Source organism: Diabrotica undecimpunctata, chromosome 8 (assembly GCF_040954645.1).
Source record: "Diabrotica undecimpunctata isolate CICGRU chromosome 8, icDiaUnde3, whole genome shotgun sequence".
Taxonomy (NCBI): domain Eukaryota; kingdom Metazoa; phylum Arthropoda; class Insecta; order Coleoptera; family Chrysomelidae; genus Diabrotica; species Diabrotica undecimpunctata.
Genome location: NC_092810.1, coordinates 46,933,760 through 46,953,583, shown reverse-complemented (window position 1 = coordinate 46,953,583; position 19,824 = coordinate 46,933,760). Strand labels below are relative to the sequence as shown.

Sequence of the window (19,824 nt, the reverse complement as noted above, 5' to 3'; positions counted from 1 at the left end):
CGTACCTGCATGGCAGCCCATATCTGATACGTACTAATAGTGTACGCGAGATATGCGGCATAGTTCTGACGGCGAGATAGGCAGCCGTGCGCAGTTTCAAATTAATTCTTGTTGAAATTGTGAACCACGTGAAACAGTGCTCGAAGTTAGAGGATATTTTTCATAGTAAAAACGTTTTTTACGGCGAGAAAAAATTGAAATTTATTGTATTGTGATGTTAGATTTCTGCTTAGGTAAGTATTAAAAATTAAGAATGTTGAAAGTCTCTCGAAAACCCCAAAAAGCGTTTGTGCTATATATGGCACACTATGAAGTTATGGACTCATTGATTGTTTTTGTAGATATGGATCCGAAACTCTTTTATGGTACAATGAATGCAGTTAGAATTCCAAATAGTACTAATAGTGAAGAAGTAGATCTCTCCGATGAAGACGGCAGGAATGAGACGATATTGTGTCAAGATAGTGACAATGAGGAGCGTCATTTCTGCCTATCCTCAAATGATGATACCCCTTTGTCTATAAGACTACGATATTAAAGAAAGAAATCTCATAATTGGGTGAAAGGAAATCTGAGAAGATCAGAAAATGATACAAAATTTACTGGTTTTGAAAATTTACCTTCTTCGATTTTATAATTAGAAACTCCGCTCCAATTTTTTAAGTTTCTCTTTCCCGATAGTCTTATAGAGCATATCACAGACCAATTAAATTTATACTCAGTGCAATAACGTCCAGATAAACCAGGTAATATAAAAAAATATGAAACAGAACAATTTATAGGAATTACTATTTACATGTCGATAATTTAACTTCAATTGGCCACCGAACAGTTAGCGATGTGATGAGCTGTAACAGATTTGAAGAAATATAACGTTTCTTGCATTTACATAACAATGATGACATGATTGAAAATGATCAGCCTGGACATGACAGATTATTCAAAATTAGACCTGTTCTGAGCCTAAGCAAAGAACGACTGCTCATGGTTCCGAAAGAAGAATTTCTAGCCGTAGACGAACAGATTATACCAACAAAAGCGCGAAGCCAGCTAAAGCAGTATAACCTAAAAAAACCACATAAGTGGGACATTCAAAAACTTTGTGATGAGTGGTATTTCTGGATTCAGCTATGACTTTAATTTGTTTGCTGGTTCCCAGAGTAATATTGTACCTCTAGGAGCACCAAATCTTAGTATGAGCAGCAACGTGGTTGTCAAATTAGCAGATTCGATACCAAAACATCAACATTACAAGTTGTTTTTTGACAATTGGTTCACCAGTATACCTCTTATGATATATATGATGAAAGAGGGCATTTTGCCTTTGGGAACACTAAGACTTAATCGTGTTCCTGGAGTTGTGATGCCAGCTGAGAAAGAAATGAAGAAGCGCGGCAGAGGTCATATGGTAGAGAAAATAGCCAATATTGACAATGTGGATGTCAGTGTAGTGTCCTGGTTTGATAATAAAATCGTTACTACAATGTCAACATATGCTGGAAGTAAACCAAAGGGAGAAAAAAAGAGATTTTTCAAACAAGAAAGTATACATAGAATGATACCTTGTCCAAACAGTGTCCTAATCTACAACAACTACATGGCAGGTATAGATCTCCTTGATTCCATGTTAGGATTTTATTGTATAAAAATCAGGTCGAAGAAATATTATTTACGAATATTTTTTCATTTCACTGTCATGACAACCGTGAACTGTTGGTTATTAGCCAAAAGAGTGAAGAAATTTGATTTACCCCTTTTGAATACCAAACTAGAAATATCCGATGCTCTATGCAAAGCCGGAAAACCAAATAAACAGAACAGAGTAGGAAGACCGTCAAGTAGTAGCATTCAGCAGATGTACGAGGACAAACGAAAAAAGGGACCCACTAAAAAAATACCCCAAGAAGACATCCGTAAAGATGGGTTTAAGCATTCTCCCTATTGGGATAAGAGCACTAGGTCAAGATGCAAATTTCCAGGCTGTACAGGGAAAACATATATAGTGTGCACAAAATGCACAATACCGTTGTGTATTAATAAAGAAAGAAACTGTTATTTGCAGTTTCATACTGTATAGTGTATACTGTAGCTTCAGAATAGGTTGACTTTAACATTACATTGTTGCATGATGTTCCATATTTGGCACCAAAAATTTCTTTTTGTCAATAAGTTTTCCTCGTAGCTAAAGTTTTTTCAGTATTTTTACGTAAAAATAGAATTAACATCCTTATCTGAGAATTTATTTTTGACAAAAAACAAAAATTCATGCGGTAAAGGGATAGCGAAAGATATACCTGTTGATTTACATCACAAATTCAACCATTTTACAGTACTAGCTCTTATTGCAATTATTTTTTGTAGTAATAATACATGATTTCAAAGTATACCAATAAAAAAAAGGGTAAAGTATTCGTGGATAACTGGTCTTTAAAGGAGTGCTCGAAAAATTGCGCGTGTTTTAAAGACCTCAATATCCACTTATACGTTATTATACTATTTTCATAGTATAGTATGTGTTTTTATCTGTTAATGTATTGTGTAATAGGTGTAGCTGTAAAATTAATTTCACAACGAGTATAAATAAAAAAATTTTTAACAAAATATGACAAGTTACTAAAACACTTTTATATAGATGTATTGAAAAAAAAATCAATTCGAAAGCTCGACAGCAACGTCAAAGAATATTTCAGCCACCTCTTAGGCTAAATATGACTTTACTCCACTCCATATACACTAACCAAAATTAAAAAGGGGCCAGTTTTAAAGATGTTTACAGTTTTTAACTAATTCTTTTTTTGATTACAGTATTTTTATTTAATTACATTTAAGGTTTTTCGCTATAAATATAGCAAAGTTTTTGTTACCGAACTGTAAATTTTCTAGTGAAAATGTGAAAAAAGTGAAATATGTGAAAAATTCGATTTATTTTTTTAATAACGGCGTTGCTAAAAATTATTTTAAAACAAACATAATAGCGTATATCTGCTCATCTAACTGGCCGAAATTCTGCACAACGACCAAGCATGCTTTCAATGACATTTCGAATAGTTTCTTGACCTAGTTTTTGTTCCTATTCTTCCACAAGACCTTCCTCGACATGTAGGTTACTGGCTGACTGATTTTGAAACGGTAAAGTAGTACTTCTTCATCAGTACAAATTACTGCATATGCAGACGATGTAGCCATCATTAGTAGGAATAAGCCACGACTAATGGAAGTGTTCAAACAAATTGATCCTGAAGCAAGAAAAAGAGGTCTCAAAATAAACGAAGCAAAAACGAAGTATATGACAGTCAAAAGAATAACTGACAATGAAAATAATATCACAATAGACAACTATACTATCGAACGAGTGGATGCCTTTACATATCTCGGCACAGAAATCAATCAGAATAACTCCGTAAGTAGCGAAATTAATGCACGTATTTCCAGCGGGAATCGTACATACTATGCTAATAAAAGATTGATGACATCGAAATTATTAGACAAAAGAACCAAAATGACTATCTACAGAACACTGATTAGACCCGTAGTAACCTATGGATGTGAAACTTGGGTAATGACGAAAAAAGATGAAGCCCAACTCAGGACATTCGAGAGAAAAATACTGAGGAAAGTATATGGCCCGTTACAAGAGGAAGATGGCTTATGGAGAATCAGGAGAAACGACGAGGTTAATGAGTTAAATGAAGGTTATGACATTGTAAAATTTGTGAAAAGTCAAAGACTGTCATGGCTGGGACATGTGCAGAGACAAAACGATGCAAAAACAACAAAGAAAATGTTACAATGGAAGCCCATAGGAAGGCGAAAAAAAGGAAGGCCCAGAACGAGATGGTTAGATGACGTGGAAGACGACCTGAAAACAATGAACATAAGACAATGGAGAAGAAGGGCACAAGAGAGATCTGAATGGAAGGACATAGCCAGACAGGCAAAGACCCATCCAGGGTTATGATGCCAAAAGAAGAAGAAGAAAAAAGTAGTACTTCTACCATCTCTGATGGCCCATAGTTATAAAAGTCGATCTTCTTTAGCTATAGCGGGCCTTGTGCGATGCGTATAAGGTTGTTTTCTAACAACTCCATATATTTCATGTCCAGGCTCTAGTTATCGCAGCACTACTAACATTTAACATTTCTGCTATACGGCGTCTTGAGTAACCTTCTTGAATTAAAGTTATTGCCCTTGCAATTTGAATCTCTGTGAGATACATTCTGCGCTTTCGGGGTCTTCCAAGCACATCAAAATCCATTACTAATTCTTAACAACTTTAACAGACAAGCAATTCTGCCAAGAGACGGATATAGTTGTAACGAATACACTTTTTAAATTACATCCAAGAAGGCTTTATACATGGAAAGTACCCGGTGATACTCCAGGGAAAATCATAAGAAACCAAATTGATTTTATCAACATAAACAAAAGTTTTAGAAATTCTATCACTTCAACAAAAACATATCCAGGCGCAGATGTCTTCTCAGATCATAGTCTATTGGTTGTAAATATCAACAAAAGACTCAAAATAATTCATAGAAAATGAGGGCCAAGATAGATATAAAACTGCTAAAAGAAAATGACATTCAGAAAAAAGTAAAAACAGAGATTAATAAGAATTTTGCAAAAATAGATGAAGACATCTATTACCACAATTTCGCATGAATATCTAAAATCAAAAAGAGAAAAGAAGGAAGAATGGATGACAGATAAAATATTGCAGATGATGGAAAAGCGAAGAAAATTTTAAGGTAGAAATGACAACGAAAACAAAAAGTTGCATAAGACTACACTACAGGATATATGAGGAGCAAAAGAAGCATGGCTGGCGAAGAAATGTACAGAAATTGACACAATACAACGCAAACATGACGATTTCCATATGCACAAAAATATTGAAGAGGTACAGAACACCAGAAAACAAAGAAATACAGGCCTAGTTGTGGATATTGAAGGTCAGATTCTGACTACTATTGAAGATAAATTACAAAGATGGAAAGAATATATGCAAAAATTATTGAAGATTGAGCACGAAGTCCGACTGAAATAAACAATCCTTACGGTCCAGGAATAACAAAGGAAGAAGGAACTAGGGCCATTAAGCGGATTAAAGATAGGAAATCACCAGGACCTGATAAGGTGCATGGTGAAATTTTAAGGCTATTAGAGGCACACCAAATCACAGCTCTTACGAAGCTATTCATTAACATCTACGAGACTGGTTACTTACCAAAAGACTGGCTACTATCAATATTCATTCCACTTCTTAAAAAAGCCAACGCTAGAAAATGTAAAGAACATAGATTAATTAGTTTGATGAGCCATGTACTTAGAGTACTCCTTACTATTATTCACTCGCGCATATACACCAAATTAGAAGAACACCTGAGTGAAGTTCAATTTGGATTCAGAGCATAACTCGAAACTGGTGGAAGCACTTTTTAGTTTGCAAGTTCTAGTACAGAGAGCCAGGGATGTCAACTGCGATGTGTATGCATGTTTCATTAATTTCGAGAAAGCATTTGATAAAGTCCCACAATGGAAACTAATCGATATCCTAAAAACATCAGGACTCGATGGTAAGGATACAAGACTGATCTCAAACTTATATCCTTCAACAAAAAGCAACAGTGCGATTAGAAAATGATCTTCACAGTCGAAAAAGAAGTTAGACAGGGTTGCATATTGTCACCGACCGTATTTAACATATACTCTGAAAACATCTTTAGAGATGCCTTTTAATGAATCAGAAGATGGGATTGGATGGGATGAATATGCAGACGCTACAGTGTTGCCGGCAGATAGAGCGCAGGAGCTCCAAAGGATGATGGATAACGTTGTAGAAACATGTAACAAATACAGCCTTAAACTAAAATGCAAGAAGACAAAAATAATAATCATTAGTAAGAACACCAATATAAACGCCCAAATTACAATAGGCGATACACCGTTAGAAAGAGTGGAGAAAATATGCTATTTGGGTTGCAATATTAAGGATACTTGGGATCACAGCTACGAAATAAAAAATAGTATTGAAAAAGCCAGAAGCTCTTTTAACAGCCTTAGGAAGATTCTCTGCAACTTATCTTATTGAAGTATCAATCTACGCATAAGAATTCTTAGATGTTACGTCTTTAGTGTCCTGCTCTATGGAGTAGAAAGCTGGAGCCTTACAAAAGATGCCATAAAACAATTAGAGGAATTTCAAATGTGGTGCTACCGACATAGGTTGATGGTCTCATATATACACCACATAACTAACGTAAATATTAAGAATTAACAAGGTATTAAAAGAAAGGTAGAAGAAATATATAGAATATTAAGAAATTATTAAGAAGGTAAAGAACAGAAAATTGGCTTACTTCGGCCACATCATAAGGGTAAGAGAGGCCCTGGACGTAGACGTATATCCTTGCTGGCCAATCTTAGAGAGTGGACTGGTCTAACGTTAACTGATATATTTCGAGCTGCTGTGAATAGAATAAGATGGTCAATGTGTTCGCTAACATCTCTAGAAGATAGGCATATTTAAAAGAAGAACAACTTTAACTTAAATATCGACAGAAATTCAATAATGAAATAAATGAAATTCCAAATTTTATTGAATACAAGAAAAACAAAGATAATAAACCTGTTTTCTTCTTTCATTTATATAAACTATATGTGTCTACTGAGTGGACGTACATATTTAAATTCCTACCTAATGCAATAAACCATTTATATTAAATTAAGTTAGTGGCTCCTTTTTCGTATTGATCAGAGTATATACATAATATTTTTTTAATCCTGTAATATAACTACCAGTTACTCACCATCTTCTGGCTCCTCTTCAATAACAGTATCGTCGATGAGAGATTCCATATCCTCGGTCGTTTTACTTTGTATAATCATCTTTCATTTTTTGACGCAATCCACAACAAAGATTAATCACTGATCACATCAGTTTTCAGCACTAACTTTCATTAAACATGTTTATTTATAGTCAGTTAGAATTTTTAATATCACAGTATTTTAAAAATGTTTTTCCACTGAAAATAAAATAGCATTTCAAAGATACATGAATATTGACGGATTACTGTGAGAAGCTTACTCATACAAGCAATTCTTGGTGCTCTTTTAAATATTTGTGAGGATCAGAACTTCAGTGTATTTTTAATATTGCAGACTTTATACAGGGTGGTGAATCGTCAAACGGGCCATAAGAAAGTCAATGGCTCTCCAAAATAGTTTAAATTAATTGAAAACAAGTTTTCAAAATTTAACTACGCTTTGTGAAGTTATTAGTGATCAACTGAACTCACTTTTGCTAGTCTGTAAGTACAGTTTTACTGTAAATTTCACCGAAAATATATAATTAGTACGTATTTAACATCAATGAAAATTTTCATATCCATATTTGCTTGACGATAAAAAAAAACATTTAATTACCATTGATTTGTATCTCCGGCCGGTTTTTTTTCTGGTGGCGGACAGGTCCGTCTTTAGGAATGTTTAAACATCAACGAATATGTCGCAAATCAATGAAATAAATTTACCAGGCAATTCTCAAATGGATAATTCTACACAAAGAAGTTACTCTACCGCACTAACACAACAAAAGTTTCCGTCAAAACGGCAAGCTATCATTTTTAATTCCATTGAAGATGCGAAAATACAATATTACCTCCTCCCCCTGGGAGAAATCATCCATCCAAAAAATATACTATTCTGCTCTAGATTATCAAACAGTAGAATATGTTTATATTTATCATCTGAAAATATCGTAGAAAAATTCATGAATGAAAATAACGGCAACATTGAAGTTAATAACCAGATTATACAATCACGACGGTATATAACTCCCTCCGAAAGAATCATTCTCTCTAATGTTTGCCCATCCATTCCTCATGATGTATTAATTAAAGAACTTGAATGCATGGGGCTTGTTATTCTATCTACAATGTCCTTTTTAAAAATTGGTGCACCGTTACCCGAATTTAATCATATAATGAGCTTTAGGAGACAAATCTTTATCAGCCCAACAGATCTCACAATTCCAGAATCGTTTTTAATTAATTACGATAATACTTCATATAGAATCTTTTTATCAAGCGGCAATCTAACGTGTTACAACTGTAAACAAAATGGGCATACGGCAACTAACTGCAAAAACCCTATCAATCCAAACCCAAATCCTACTTCTCCAACAGCAGAAGAAATCTCAACATGTAGCCCTCCAGAAATATCAACCATCACACCGACATCTACTTCAAGTCAAACAGACACCCCAACTACAGAAAATCAACTAAATATAAAACAAACTGCGAACGAAACAACTACCTTACATATGAAAATTGAATCTCCAAAGAACAGATTAAAAAGAACTATTGACGATACCTTAAGTCCTTCTCCGCCTTCCAATAATACCACTAATAAACCGAAGTTTACCATTCCAGCAGAAATACCATTTAACCCTAAGAAAAAACAAAATAAAGGTAAATCTCTAGAAGCATTCATAAACCAGCAGTCACCACCATTTATTTTAAGATATGTTCAGATAAAAGACCTATTTGACAACATAAATAATTCACCCGATCCACTTACTACCGTTGAAAATTATACAAACAACTTTACAGCTCTCATCGATATGTTAAGCAAAATATATTCCTATATTCAAGACAGATCTACAAAGACACGAAATACCAAATTAAGAAAAATTCTTCTAAAACACTTACAGATGCAAATCCCACACGACCTAGTATCCGATACAGACAGTGACTGCTCACAAACCAATCATTAAATAAATTTATTTAATAAAATAGAGTTTCAATAAATTCTTCTTCTTTCAGTGCCTATTCGTTCCGAATATTGGCAATCATTCTGGCTATAATTATTTTATTGACTGATGCTTTAAATAGATTCGTTGTTGTTGTGGAGAACCATTTCCTCAGGTTCTTCAACCATGATATTCCCCCGATTCCCAATTCCTCGCTTTCCGAATACTTTACCCTGTAGGATTACCTTCAGTAATCTGTATTTAGTGCTGTTTCTCATTATATGTCCGAGATATTCCAACTTTCTCCTTTTAATGGTATACATCACCTCTCTTTCTTTGCCCACTCTTCGTAATACGGTCTCGTTGGTTATCTTGTCTGTCCATGATATCCTTAGAATTCGCCTGTATAGCCACATCTCGAAGGCTTCAAGTTTTTTCTCCATTGCTTCAGTTAGTGTCCAGGATTCAACTCCGTAATACAATATAGAGAAGATATAACATCGTAGGAGCCTTACTTTTATCTCCAGATTAAGATTGTGGCTTTTAAAGAGTTTGGCCATGTTATTGAATGCACTCCTATCCTTCTCTATTCTACATTTTATTTCCTGTGAGTGATCCCATTGTTCATTTACTGTTGTTCCAAGATAGTTATACTGTTTTACTCGGTCCACTGGTGTATTATTGATAAGTAGTTGAGCGTCTCTAACTTTATTTTTGCTGATGATCATAAATTTAGTTTTTGTTATATTTACTTGAAGTCCAAATCTTTCACTTACTTCATTTACTTTGTTTATTAGTTGCTGTAAACTGTTCAAACTGTCTGCAAAAATAACGGTGTCGTCTGCATAACGGATGTTGTTTAGGCGTTCTCCATTTAGAAGTATTCCATGTTCGCATTTTTCCAAGGCTTCAATAAATTAATACAGTGGAATATCAACGCAGCAGTTATATCCTCTAATATGTGTCAAAAATATAAGTTGCCAATACACTATAGTACTCTTTATGCAGAATTATATGTCACTCACATATATTATATCCTCACCAAATCAGAAATATATAATTTTGACTGATTCACTAAACTCACTACAATCTATAGGAAGAATATACCCAGAGAATCATATTCTTGAAAAAATAAAACAAAATCTGATAGAAATAGAAAATTTTAATAAGGAGGTAATCTTTATTTGGATCCCATCACATAATGGTATTAGAGGTAATGAAGAAGCAGATAAGTGTGCGCGTGAAGCCGTCAATTCAGCTGACTCTATTACTGTGAAATACGTGATAGCCAGTGATGTTTCAAGTTTTATCAAATCGCGGATCCTAAGTGAGTGGCAAAACCGGTGGGAATTTTCAGTGTCCAATCTTCGGAATATTAAACCGGACATTAAACCATGGAGATGTTTCCCCACTAAAAGAAGGGATCAAGTGACAATAACTCATCTTAGATTAGGTCATACCAGTGCCACGCACAAGTTCTTAATTACTAAAGAATCCGAACCAAAATGTGAGCAGTGTAACGCTAAACTCTCGGTGAAACATGTTGTTGTAGACTGTCCAGTTTTCTCCACAGCAAAAATCAATTATGGTGTATCTCAATAAACTTAGAGAAAGCACTTGGTACAAATTGTTCATTCACAAATATGTTAAACTACTTAGAAGCTATTAAATTTGTTAATATATAAATATATTTAATATTGTAAATCCGATTCTCGCTAATAACCTTCGGGTTGATGCGAATTTGTAAAAAAAAAAAAGTCAATGGAAAATACTAAATTGTTGAATTCCTGCTTCCCCAATTATTTTACACTAAACTTCATGCAAAATTATTTGTAGAGGACTAATATCTGTATCGAAAATAAATGTTAAAATTGTTCTACAAATTAAACGTATTCCAAAATTTTGCAAAAATTTTTCAGGCCACCCCTAAAAGTCAGGCCACACTCAGTGCTAGACTGTGTATGACGTGTTGCGTTTGGTCATATTGATGATTCTGATATTTGGTAATATTTGAATTGCCAACATTTTTATTTTGTGATTTATTGTTTAAAAAACAATGAAGTTGATTAAAAAATTTACTCATTTGAGAAGAAAGTAGCAATAATAAAAATGTTTTATTCAGGCAATAGTGCGCGAAGTGTCAGTTCTTTATTTAGCGTAAGCTGTCCCAATAGATAAATTCCAACTTATTAAAAAATTTAAAGGATTTTACAAAATTTTGAAAATACTGGAACCGTGATTTCTAATTGTACCTGTACAAACAATATTGCTGAGGTACCAAGAAATTTAGAAAATCAAAATGAAATAAATGTTTTAACAGCAGTAGTAGAAAATCTTCTAGAATAATTTCTCGGACCATTGCAGACCAGTTTAATATTCATAATTCCAGGGAAGGAGATGCTGAGAGACGAGTGGAACTTTGTTATGAAATTTTAGAGAGGCTAATGCAGACAGACAAATTTTAAAAAACATTTTGATTAATGATGAATGTACATTTACATTAAATAATGAACCAAATTTTCAAAACTATAGAATTTGGTCGACAGGAAATCCTGTGGATATTATTGAAAACCATACCCAATATCATCGAAAAATAAATGTCTGGATAGTAATATTTAGACAGAATATTATTGGCCCATTTTTCTATGAGGAAAATTTAAATTCAAAAAAGGTTTTACACTTGCTACAAGAACAGATTTTACCGAGACTTGCAGAAAGAAGAAATTTGGTTTCAAATGGATGGATGTCCTGCGCACAATAACTGGGAGGTTAAGGAATTCTTTAAAAACGGCTTTAATAATTGTTTGATTGGACCTAACTGTAACATTCAGTGGCTTCCGAGATCGGGAGATCTAGGTCCAAACGATTATTTTATCTGGGGGCATCTTAAATCAAAAATTTAAAGAATTAAAAATGCGAATTATTGAAGTGTGTGCAAAAATAACGCCACGAGTTCTGGCTAATCTTAGACGAGAATTTTACTATCGATTGGGATACTGTTTAGAACAAAATGGCAGATTGTTTGAACATTTGTTTATACATAGTTTTATGTTTAGAAATTATCATAAATTATTTTTATGAATAAGGATCACAGTAAAACTATAACGAAATTCTCTAAATTTTGGATTAACCTGGAATTGAATTAAAGTGTATTAGAATATCTTACTTTAAATAAAAATCTGGCAGTGTTCGCACTGTTGTCTGAATACAACATTATTGCGTTTTTTCGTCAACTGAGTACATTTCATTAACTTCATTGCTTGGTATTATATTTTTGCAAAATTTTGAAGTCCTTTAACATTTGTTTTTAATACAAATTTCAGTCCTCTACAAATAGTTTCTTATGTCTTTTGATGAAAATAATTAGGGAAGCAACAATAGGAATTCAACAATTTAGATTTTTCCATTGAGTTTCTTATGGCCCGTTTGACGATTTACCACCCAATATGAATTTCTATACTTCAAAGTTTTTCAGAAATATTGACAATACCGCTTTAAAGTTCCCGTCCTTAAAATTTAACAAAGTAGAAGTAACACTAAAATGTAAAAAAATATCTGAATTGTCATAATAAGTAAAACAAAGATAATTTTAAGCTAATAAAAGATTTTTTTCTATTTAAGTAACAAAACCAGATAATTTTTTAACTTTTGGGAACGATTTTTGAGGTGAAAATCGAAACGTCGAATCGCACTTTAGACAATCCTTTTTTAACAGAATAAACATTCAAAACAAAAGCACATTTAGTTATTAAATATATCTTTATTTAATTAAAGTTTCTGTACAAACAATAGTCAGTGGCGGATCCAAGGGGAAGGGGGTCGCGGGGGTCATGACCTACCTCAAATAAAATTAAATATCAATCAAAAAATCTTAAAAAAAATAATTTAAAATCCATCAACCCTATATGCAGAAAGTCAAGGGTTGAAATGATTCAAACTCATTTATTCTAGGGGTACGTGTAGAATTAAGCGAAGCTTTTTTACATTGCTCTTTAAAATAATCAACAATTTTGAATACAGTAGTACCTCGACTAACGCTACCCCGACTTCCGCTAATTCAGAGTTACACGATTTTCAAATTTTATTAATTCGTCATTTGAGTGCCAGAGAATCGTTAGATTATTGATAAGATAGAATTACCGCCCACACATTATTGCTCATTCAATGCACATGACATAACTTTTCGGACGAAATCAGCACATTTTTTATTTTGTATTAGGTATTTCTTATCTTCAGTTTTGTCTACGAATTGGTTGTTTGTAATTTGAATATGTCTTATAATTGTTGAGACTGTGTGCTACATTTTATAATTTATCTATAATAAATATCAAAGTGAAAATTGTTGTTGCATTAGCTCTGTCTGATACGTTAGGGAATACAATTAAAGGAACTGGGGGCTGCTGTCCAAGGTATTTGTGAAACTCGTTGGGTTGAAAGGAATGCAGGTCATCTTCAGTTCCAGGGCGAATTAATCATCAAAATAAAAAATGCTCTTGAAATAATTTCTACGCGGAAGGACAGTAAAATGTCAGCCGATGCATTTTTATTAATGCAAACTATTAGGAGGTGCCCAGAATTTCTTATTTCAGTAGTATGTCTTAGTGATGTTTTAGGTACAACTGTATCACTTAGTCGTCTTCTTCAGTCAGCAAAATTAGATTTGAAGAAGGCTACTGAGGCCATAGAGGACACTAAATGCATTCTTAAAAATAAAAGATCAAATGCTGAATCCGTTTTTAGCAAACTTTACTATGAAGTAAAGAAAATAGCTGAAGAACTAGACATTGAATTAAAGATGCCTCATAAGTTTCTCATCAAACATATCGTCAAAACCAACCTGCTACCTTTTGCGACTAATATTTTAGCCCCTTTAGACAATATCTTAACTGATTTAGAAGAACGACTTTCACCGAAAGTTATGAATCTATTTAATCTTCGAGTTGTTTTACCTAAAACTGGTACAACTTATGGTTTCTATATGACGGCTGTCCGACCCACTTTAGCGGGAATGTAAGAGACTTTCTTGACAATAACTACGAAGACCACTGAATTGGAATAGGCTGTCCAGTTGGTTGGCCAGCACAGTCACCGGATTTTATTCCTTGCGATTACTGCGTTTATTCCGTTCTGATACAAAATCGTGCACAACTCTGGCTAAGGATACAAGATGCTTGCAACGAATTTGGAAAAACCTTTGGAATTTTTGCAAAAATTCGGCGTTCTCTAAGCAAAAGTGCAAAATTTATGCATAGAGACCAATTGTCATCAACATCGAGCATCTGTTGTAACTATCTACTTTTGATTACTTGTTCTTTTGTGTTAGTTTCGTTCCATCGTAATAAATATTGTTTTTAAAACCCTTTAAATAAAATTTTGTTTCAATTTGATTTTTTGCTTCTTTTCCCGAATTTTTTTTACGAATTGTATGTTGCATTTATTAAAACAAAATATAATTTATAAAATTAATTAAGGTAACTATTAATTTAACTTTTATGACAAAAAAACCAAAAATTTTCAAATCAATTTTTGTATAAAACTGTGCATCCTACCGACTTAAAGTAAGAGTACCTTTTTGTACTTGAATACCTGAAAATTAATTTAATAATTTAGTATAAAGATAAATACAATAAAGTTATGCGTTAATATAACCGTTGACCTACCCAAAACGGACGCCTATGACCGGTACTAGAAATTTGCAATTGATTAAATCGATTCGACTCTAGATGATACATATTCGTATCAGTATTCGTTTTCTAACTAGAAGCGTTCTTGAGGTATTAAAAAACTAATTACAAGGCGCCATCTTCAAAGAGCATCTAGATCATTTAGGAAGCATTTTCCGACTAGGTGAATTGGATTAAATTGTATTAAAATTATCAGAGGAATCTTCTGTCTTCGTTTGTCAAGAAACCCTGTATTTGCATTTTTGAATTTTTTCCCATTCTGTACATAGATCACTGGGTGTTAATGTTATTATAATTGCAAGTATGAATGAATGAGTCAAAAAGAGTTACAGGAATTAACATTATTATTTGCGTCTAATAAAAATAAGTTTGTTTTATGCTACTTATTAGTATAAAACTATTTTTACTCAATGTTACAGTACATTTTCCACAATATGTTAATGGTGTGGCTGTACAACTTTCTCCTCTCTGCTCTTCACGTTTCTCCATTAAGTGTTCTTCCCCATCGAATTTTATGTCCGTAAATCTATTAGATGTTGATGTTCCCGATCTTCCTACTGTACTTATAATAAGACTAACTACTTAAACTAAGAGTCAAGTTTAGGTCGATAAGTACTACAAATTGAAGAATATTTAATAAAGTCATGTTTGACTTATTGGCTCGTTTTTAGAGAAGCGATAAATTTATTAATGCCATATCAATCCGTCGTATCCATACGGACCAATATCACTTACCACTCTAATGTAAGTAGCATATTTTATACCAAATCAGTAGTGTTAATCCATGTTTTCTATGAACATACATTCATAGGAAATACATTCATAGGAAACATGGATCAACACTACAGAGCTAAGAAGTGATATTGGCCAATATGCATACGACTGATTGATGATTGATATAACTGATTTCTATAGACTAAAAATTAAACGAGAGTGTTTAAAGGTTGTATTCGCATACGTGTATCGCCATATTTAAGCCCTTTCAGCGCAACCCTTCGTAGTTTAAAAACTACGAAATGGTTTATATTATTTTTTTTTTTAATCCCTGTTATAAAAAAAGTTGCTCTGAAAGGCTTGAAAGGCTTGAAGACGGTGCTAAAGGCATGCGAATACAACTTTTTAACAATCATATCTTATTTAATTTTTAGTCTATAAAAATAAAAATTAAAAAACAATGTTTTTTTTGTATTCCAACATATTTTCTGTATATTTTTTAGTTATTGAGTTGCGATTGGTTTTTATCGGAATACACTGGAAATGTCAATTTGATTAATCATGTTTTGTTTACCGACGAAGTTAACTTCAACAGAAATGGCATTACAAACCATAATAATACGCACACTTCGGTCAAAGAAAAAACCCTCGCAAAAAAAGTCTTTCATCACCAAAGAACTTTTAAAGTTAATGATTGTGCAGAAATTGTGAGTAATAACCTAATAGGGCCAGTATTCTTCCAACCAATTTAAATCAGCTCATTACTATAATGAAATCAGAGAATATCTTTTCGGTCAGTATCCTGGACGTTGGCTTGGAAGGGGCCTATTTCTTGACCCCCTAGAGGTGCAGATCTTAACCCAATTGACTTTTGCTTTTGGGTTTTTATGAAAAGAGACGAATATTCCGTAGCAATTATAAACGAACGACAACTAAGGAGTAGAACCATGGAAGTTGCACGTCGATTCCGTCAAAAACTCATGATTTTCCAAAATATATTATTGTTACGAAAGATTTATCCCACATAGGAAAAGTCCATTGACAAAAAAAGAAGAAGCAGTTTGAGGTCAAAATTCTTAAAATGTCTAGTGAAGTTTGGAACGTCAGAAAATATATAATCATATAGTTGTCAGTTAGTTCAAAAGTTTTGTAATATTGTTGGTGTTGAATAAAGTTAATTTTCAAGAAGTGTAACATTGGTGATAGCGGTGGGATAAAGAAATATTTAGCAGTTGTCAATGGACTTTTCCTATGTGGGATAAATCTTTCGTAACACTTTGACAAAGAAATGGATACGTCCGAACCCCCTGCATGCTTTTTAAAAATGAAAGAAGATGAAGAGAAGCGTAGACAAGAAGAGAAAGCGGAAAATGAGAAGCGTAGCCAAGAAGAGGAAGAGGAAAAGGAAAGGCGTAAAAAAATAGAGGTAGAAATCATAGAAGGTTTATCCCAAATTCACAAAAGTTTTCAGTTAGAGATAAGTCAAATCATTTGTAAAATAGATAAATTAGAAGAAAAACAAAACAATTTTGAAAATAAAATAGAACAACAACAAAATGATTTGAAATCTAATTTATAAATACAAATAGTTGAGTTAGAAAAAAAAATTAATACCCAAGCTTCTTTATCTAATGTTTCAGTAACTAACGTCGAATCTAAACAAACAGCTTCATCACCTTCCATAATTGAACCAGGTACAATTATTAGAACTAGTAAATTTTTAAAACCACCCTCATTCGATGGTCAGACAGCATGGGAAACTTATCGTTTTCAATTTGAAGCTGCAGCTAGAGTAAATGGCTGGAATGAAAAAGAAATGGCAGCTTCTTTGGTGGTGTCGCTTCGAGGACAGGTAGTAACCGTTTTGCAATTGGTTCCCCAAGATGCACCCAGTTATACCTCTCTCGTTGAAGCTTTAAGAGACAAGATATGGCCAACAGCATCTAAAGCAGGTTTTCCAAAGTCAGCTAAAAATTCTATATCAAAAACATAACGAAAGCCTGCAAGAATTTGAAGCCGACATTAAAAGACTATTGCACTTCGCATTCCCTCAGGCACCGAAAGATTTTCTGGAACAAATTGGAATACAGGCATTCATAGATGGACTACAGGATGTTAAAATGCAACAAGCTCTCTGATTACAACATCACAAATAGCTAAATGGAGCACTGGTCTCAGCCCAGGAGTATGAAGCGGCAAAAAGCATTTCCAGATCTCGCCCAAAATTAAGAGAAATAAGATTTCAAGAAAATGAAAAAATCACAACCGCAGATAACCAACAACCTATTTTATCCCAAATTTTAAACATACTGCAAAATCTTCAACAAAAACCTCGAAATGAAAACAGAAGATGTTTTAATTGCGGGAGAATAGGTCATTTTCAAAACAATTGCAGAAGCCGATCCCAAACAAGGAGAGAACATCCAAAGAATGAGGCTAGAAGGTCGCCTAGATCGACATCCAGAAGACCATCACATAGTCCTATTAGAAATACTAGTAGAGATAGGTCTCTAAGAAATCGATCTCCCACAACTGACCACAGATACGCAAACAATAGCCAGGGAAACGAATAAACGTCGACACTAAGGGGCGGGCGTCGACTGTATCTAATAAAAGCCCCCAAATTCTCACTTATACTTTACATAAAAATGAACAGAATTTATTACTTAAGGGCTACGTTGAGAATAAAAAATGCACCTTTATTATTGATACCGGTGCAACCAGATTCTATTCGAACCGGATGTCTGAATGAGAAACTACAACCCACTAAAACAAACTTAGTTCTTGAAACAGCTTCAGGCCACACTATTCCAATTCATGGAGAGATAACGGCAACCATACAGATTGGTAACACCTTGATAAAACACATTTTCCTTGTAGCCGATATTAAAGACGAATGCGTTCTTGGGATGGATATTATGCAGAACAAATTTATCATAGATCTTCAAAATAAAATTTTGTTAATTGAAAATGAAGAAATTGTCCTAAATTTGGAAGAATCGGTACCTCAAGTAAGAGTTATAGTGAGCGAGGATACCGAAATTCCTCAAAATTCTGAAAGTATCATCCTGGCGAGACTGAGTCAAAAACCTGAAGGTCTACATTTCGGCGTTGTGGAAAGCGATGAACTAGTTAGTGATGGAATTTTGATAGCCAGATGCCTTATTAATGTAGACGAGATGATTCCAGTCAGGGTTGCTAATTTGTCTAAAAAGCCTTTTAAATTGAAGAAAGAACAACAAATAGCATTCTGTACACCAATAGAAAAAATAAGCAAGTGCGAAAAATATTTAAAAAAGAATACAGCTTCCAGTAACCCATTTGACGCTAGCCTAGTGAAACAACTAATCAAAAATGTTGACCACTTAACAACTAAAGAATTTTGACCTCGAACTACTTCGTCTTTTTTGTCAATGGACTTCGAGGTCAAAATTCTTAAAATGTCTAGTGAAGTTTGGAACGTCAGAAAATATATAATCATATAGTTGTCAGTTAGTTCAAAAGTATTGTAATATTGTTGGTGTTGAATAAAGTTAATTTTCAAAAAGTGTAACATTATAAAAATGGAGAACATTTTATACATTCGTAAAATCCACCACATATTTGTAAATAGTTAAGTAAGATTAAAGAAACCTGGTAATAATATGAAAATTTATTTATAATTTACATTTTGTTAGGTACTCAGTTTTGAAAAATTAAAAAAAAACCGCATCTCGATCAAAACTGGCTTATCGAAAACGTACTAAGAGGCAAAAAAGTTTTAAAAACATTGTGTTTAAGTAAGGGTATCACAATAATAATTTACTTGGAACATACACACACTTTGGGGGTTTAAGGGACAAAATCCACATAAAATTTTAATAGGGTGCACGTTCCTGCCATAAGAAACCCAAATGTCCATTTTGAATATTTTAAATTTTGAATTTTTTATATTTTGAATATAAACGTTTCAACAGTTTTCAATATCTTAAAAAAAAAACGATTTTCATTTTGTAACTTCTAAGGCATGTAACTTTTTTTACATTTGTACACATTTGTACAAAATTAAGTTAGGTTCAATCAAACTATTTTTGGTCCCAGAATATGTGATTTAATTTATGATCTACCTTTTTGTTACATCCTGTATATATTGCTTATTGTTTATGATTAGTCACATTAGATGTTAAAAAATGCCTAAAAACTACTAATTGAAAACAAGTTTAATTTGAACGGAAAAAATATCCTTGACTAAAATTTAATTTACAGTCAGCACCACGCAGTTTTATTTGTATAACTTATTTAGATATATTTAGAATAAGATTATCCATAATAAAAAGATGTATCTTAGCATTTTATATCTAATTTCAAGTCTAAATTCTACATCCTTTATACGTTGAATATTTTGCTTTTGTGCCCTTCTTCTTGTTACCCAATACGCCCGCGGAATTTCGGTCGCTTGTACTCAAATTACAACAAAAATATTTGCCTGATTGAACATTAAAGAGCCCTCTTAGTTTTCATCATTATCTTGGCATTATACTCTTACCTTTCAAAGGGTATTAGCTGATTCTCTCAATTATAATAAAAAATATTTTGATATAATTTTCCGGAAAATTGTATGCTGTGAATTAATATTTAATTAGGGCTATTCATAAGTAATAAGAAAATTTCAAATTAAAAGAATAAAATGTCACC

At 33.1% G+C, this 19,824-nt stretch overlaps 1 protein-coding gene across 3 annotated transcripts in view; it reads right to left on the bottom strand.

The window, feature by feature from the left end:
- The window catches only part of Pde8 (phosphodiesterase 8), a 1,030,175-nt gene that overhangs the window by 703,563 nt on the left and 306,788 nt on the right, over window positions 1-19,824 (bottom strand). The window contains exon 2 of one of the 3 annotated variants that reach the window (XM_072540202.1): window positions 6,810-7,025. The exons of the other annotated variants lie outside the window; for them this stretch is intronic. Within the exon in view, the coding sequence (XP_072396303.1) occupies window positions 6,810-6,888 (79 nt within the window). The 5' untranslated portion in view covers window positions 6,889-7,025. The remainder of the gene's footprint in view (window positions 1-6,809; window positions 7,026-19,824) is intronic. 3 annotated transcript variants of the gene reach the window in all.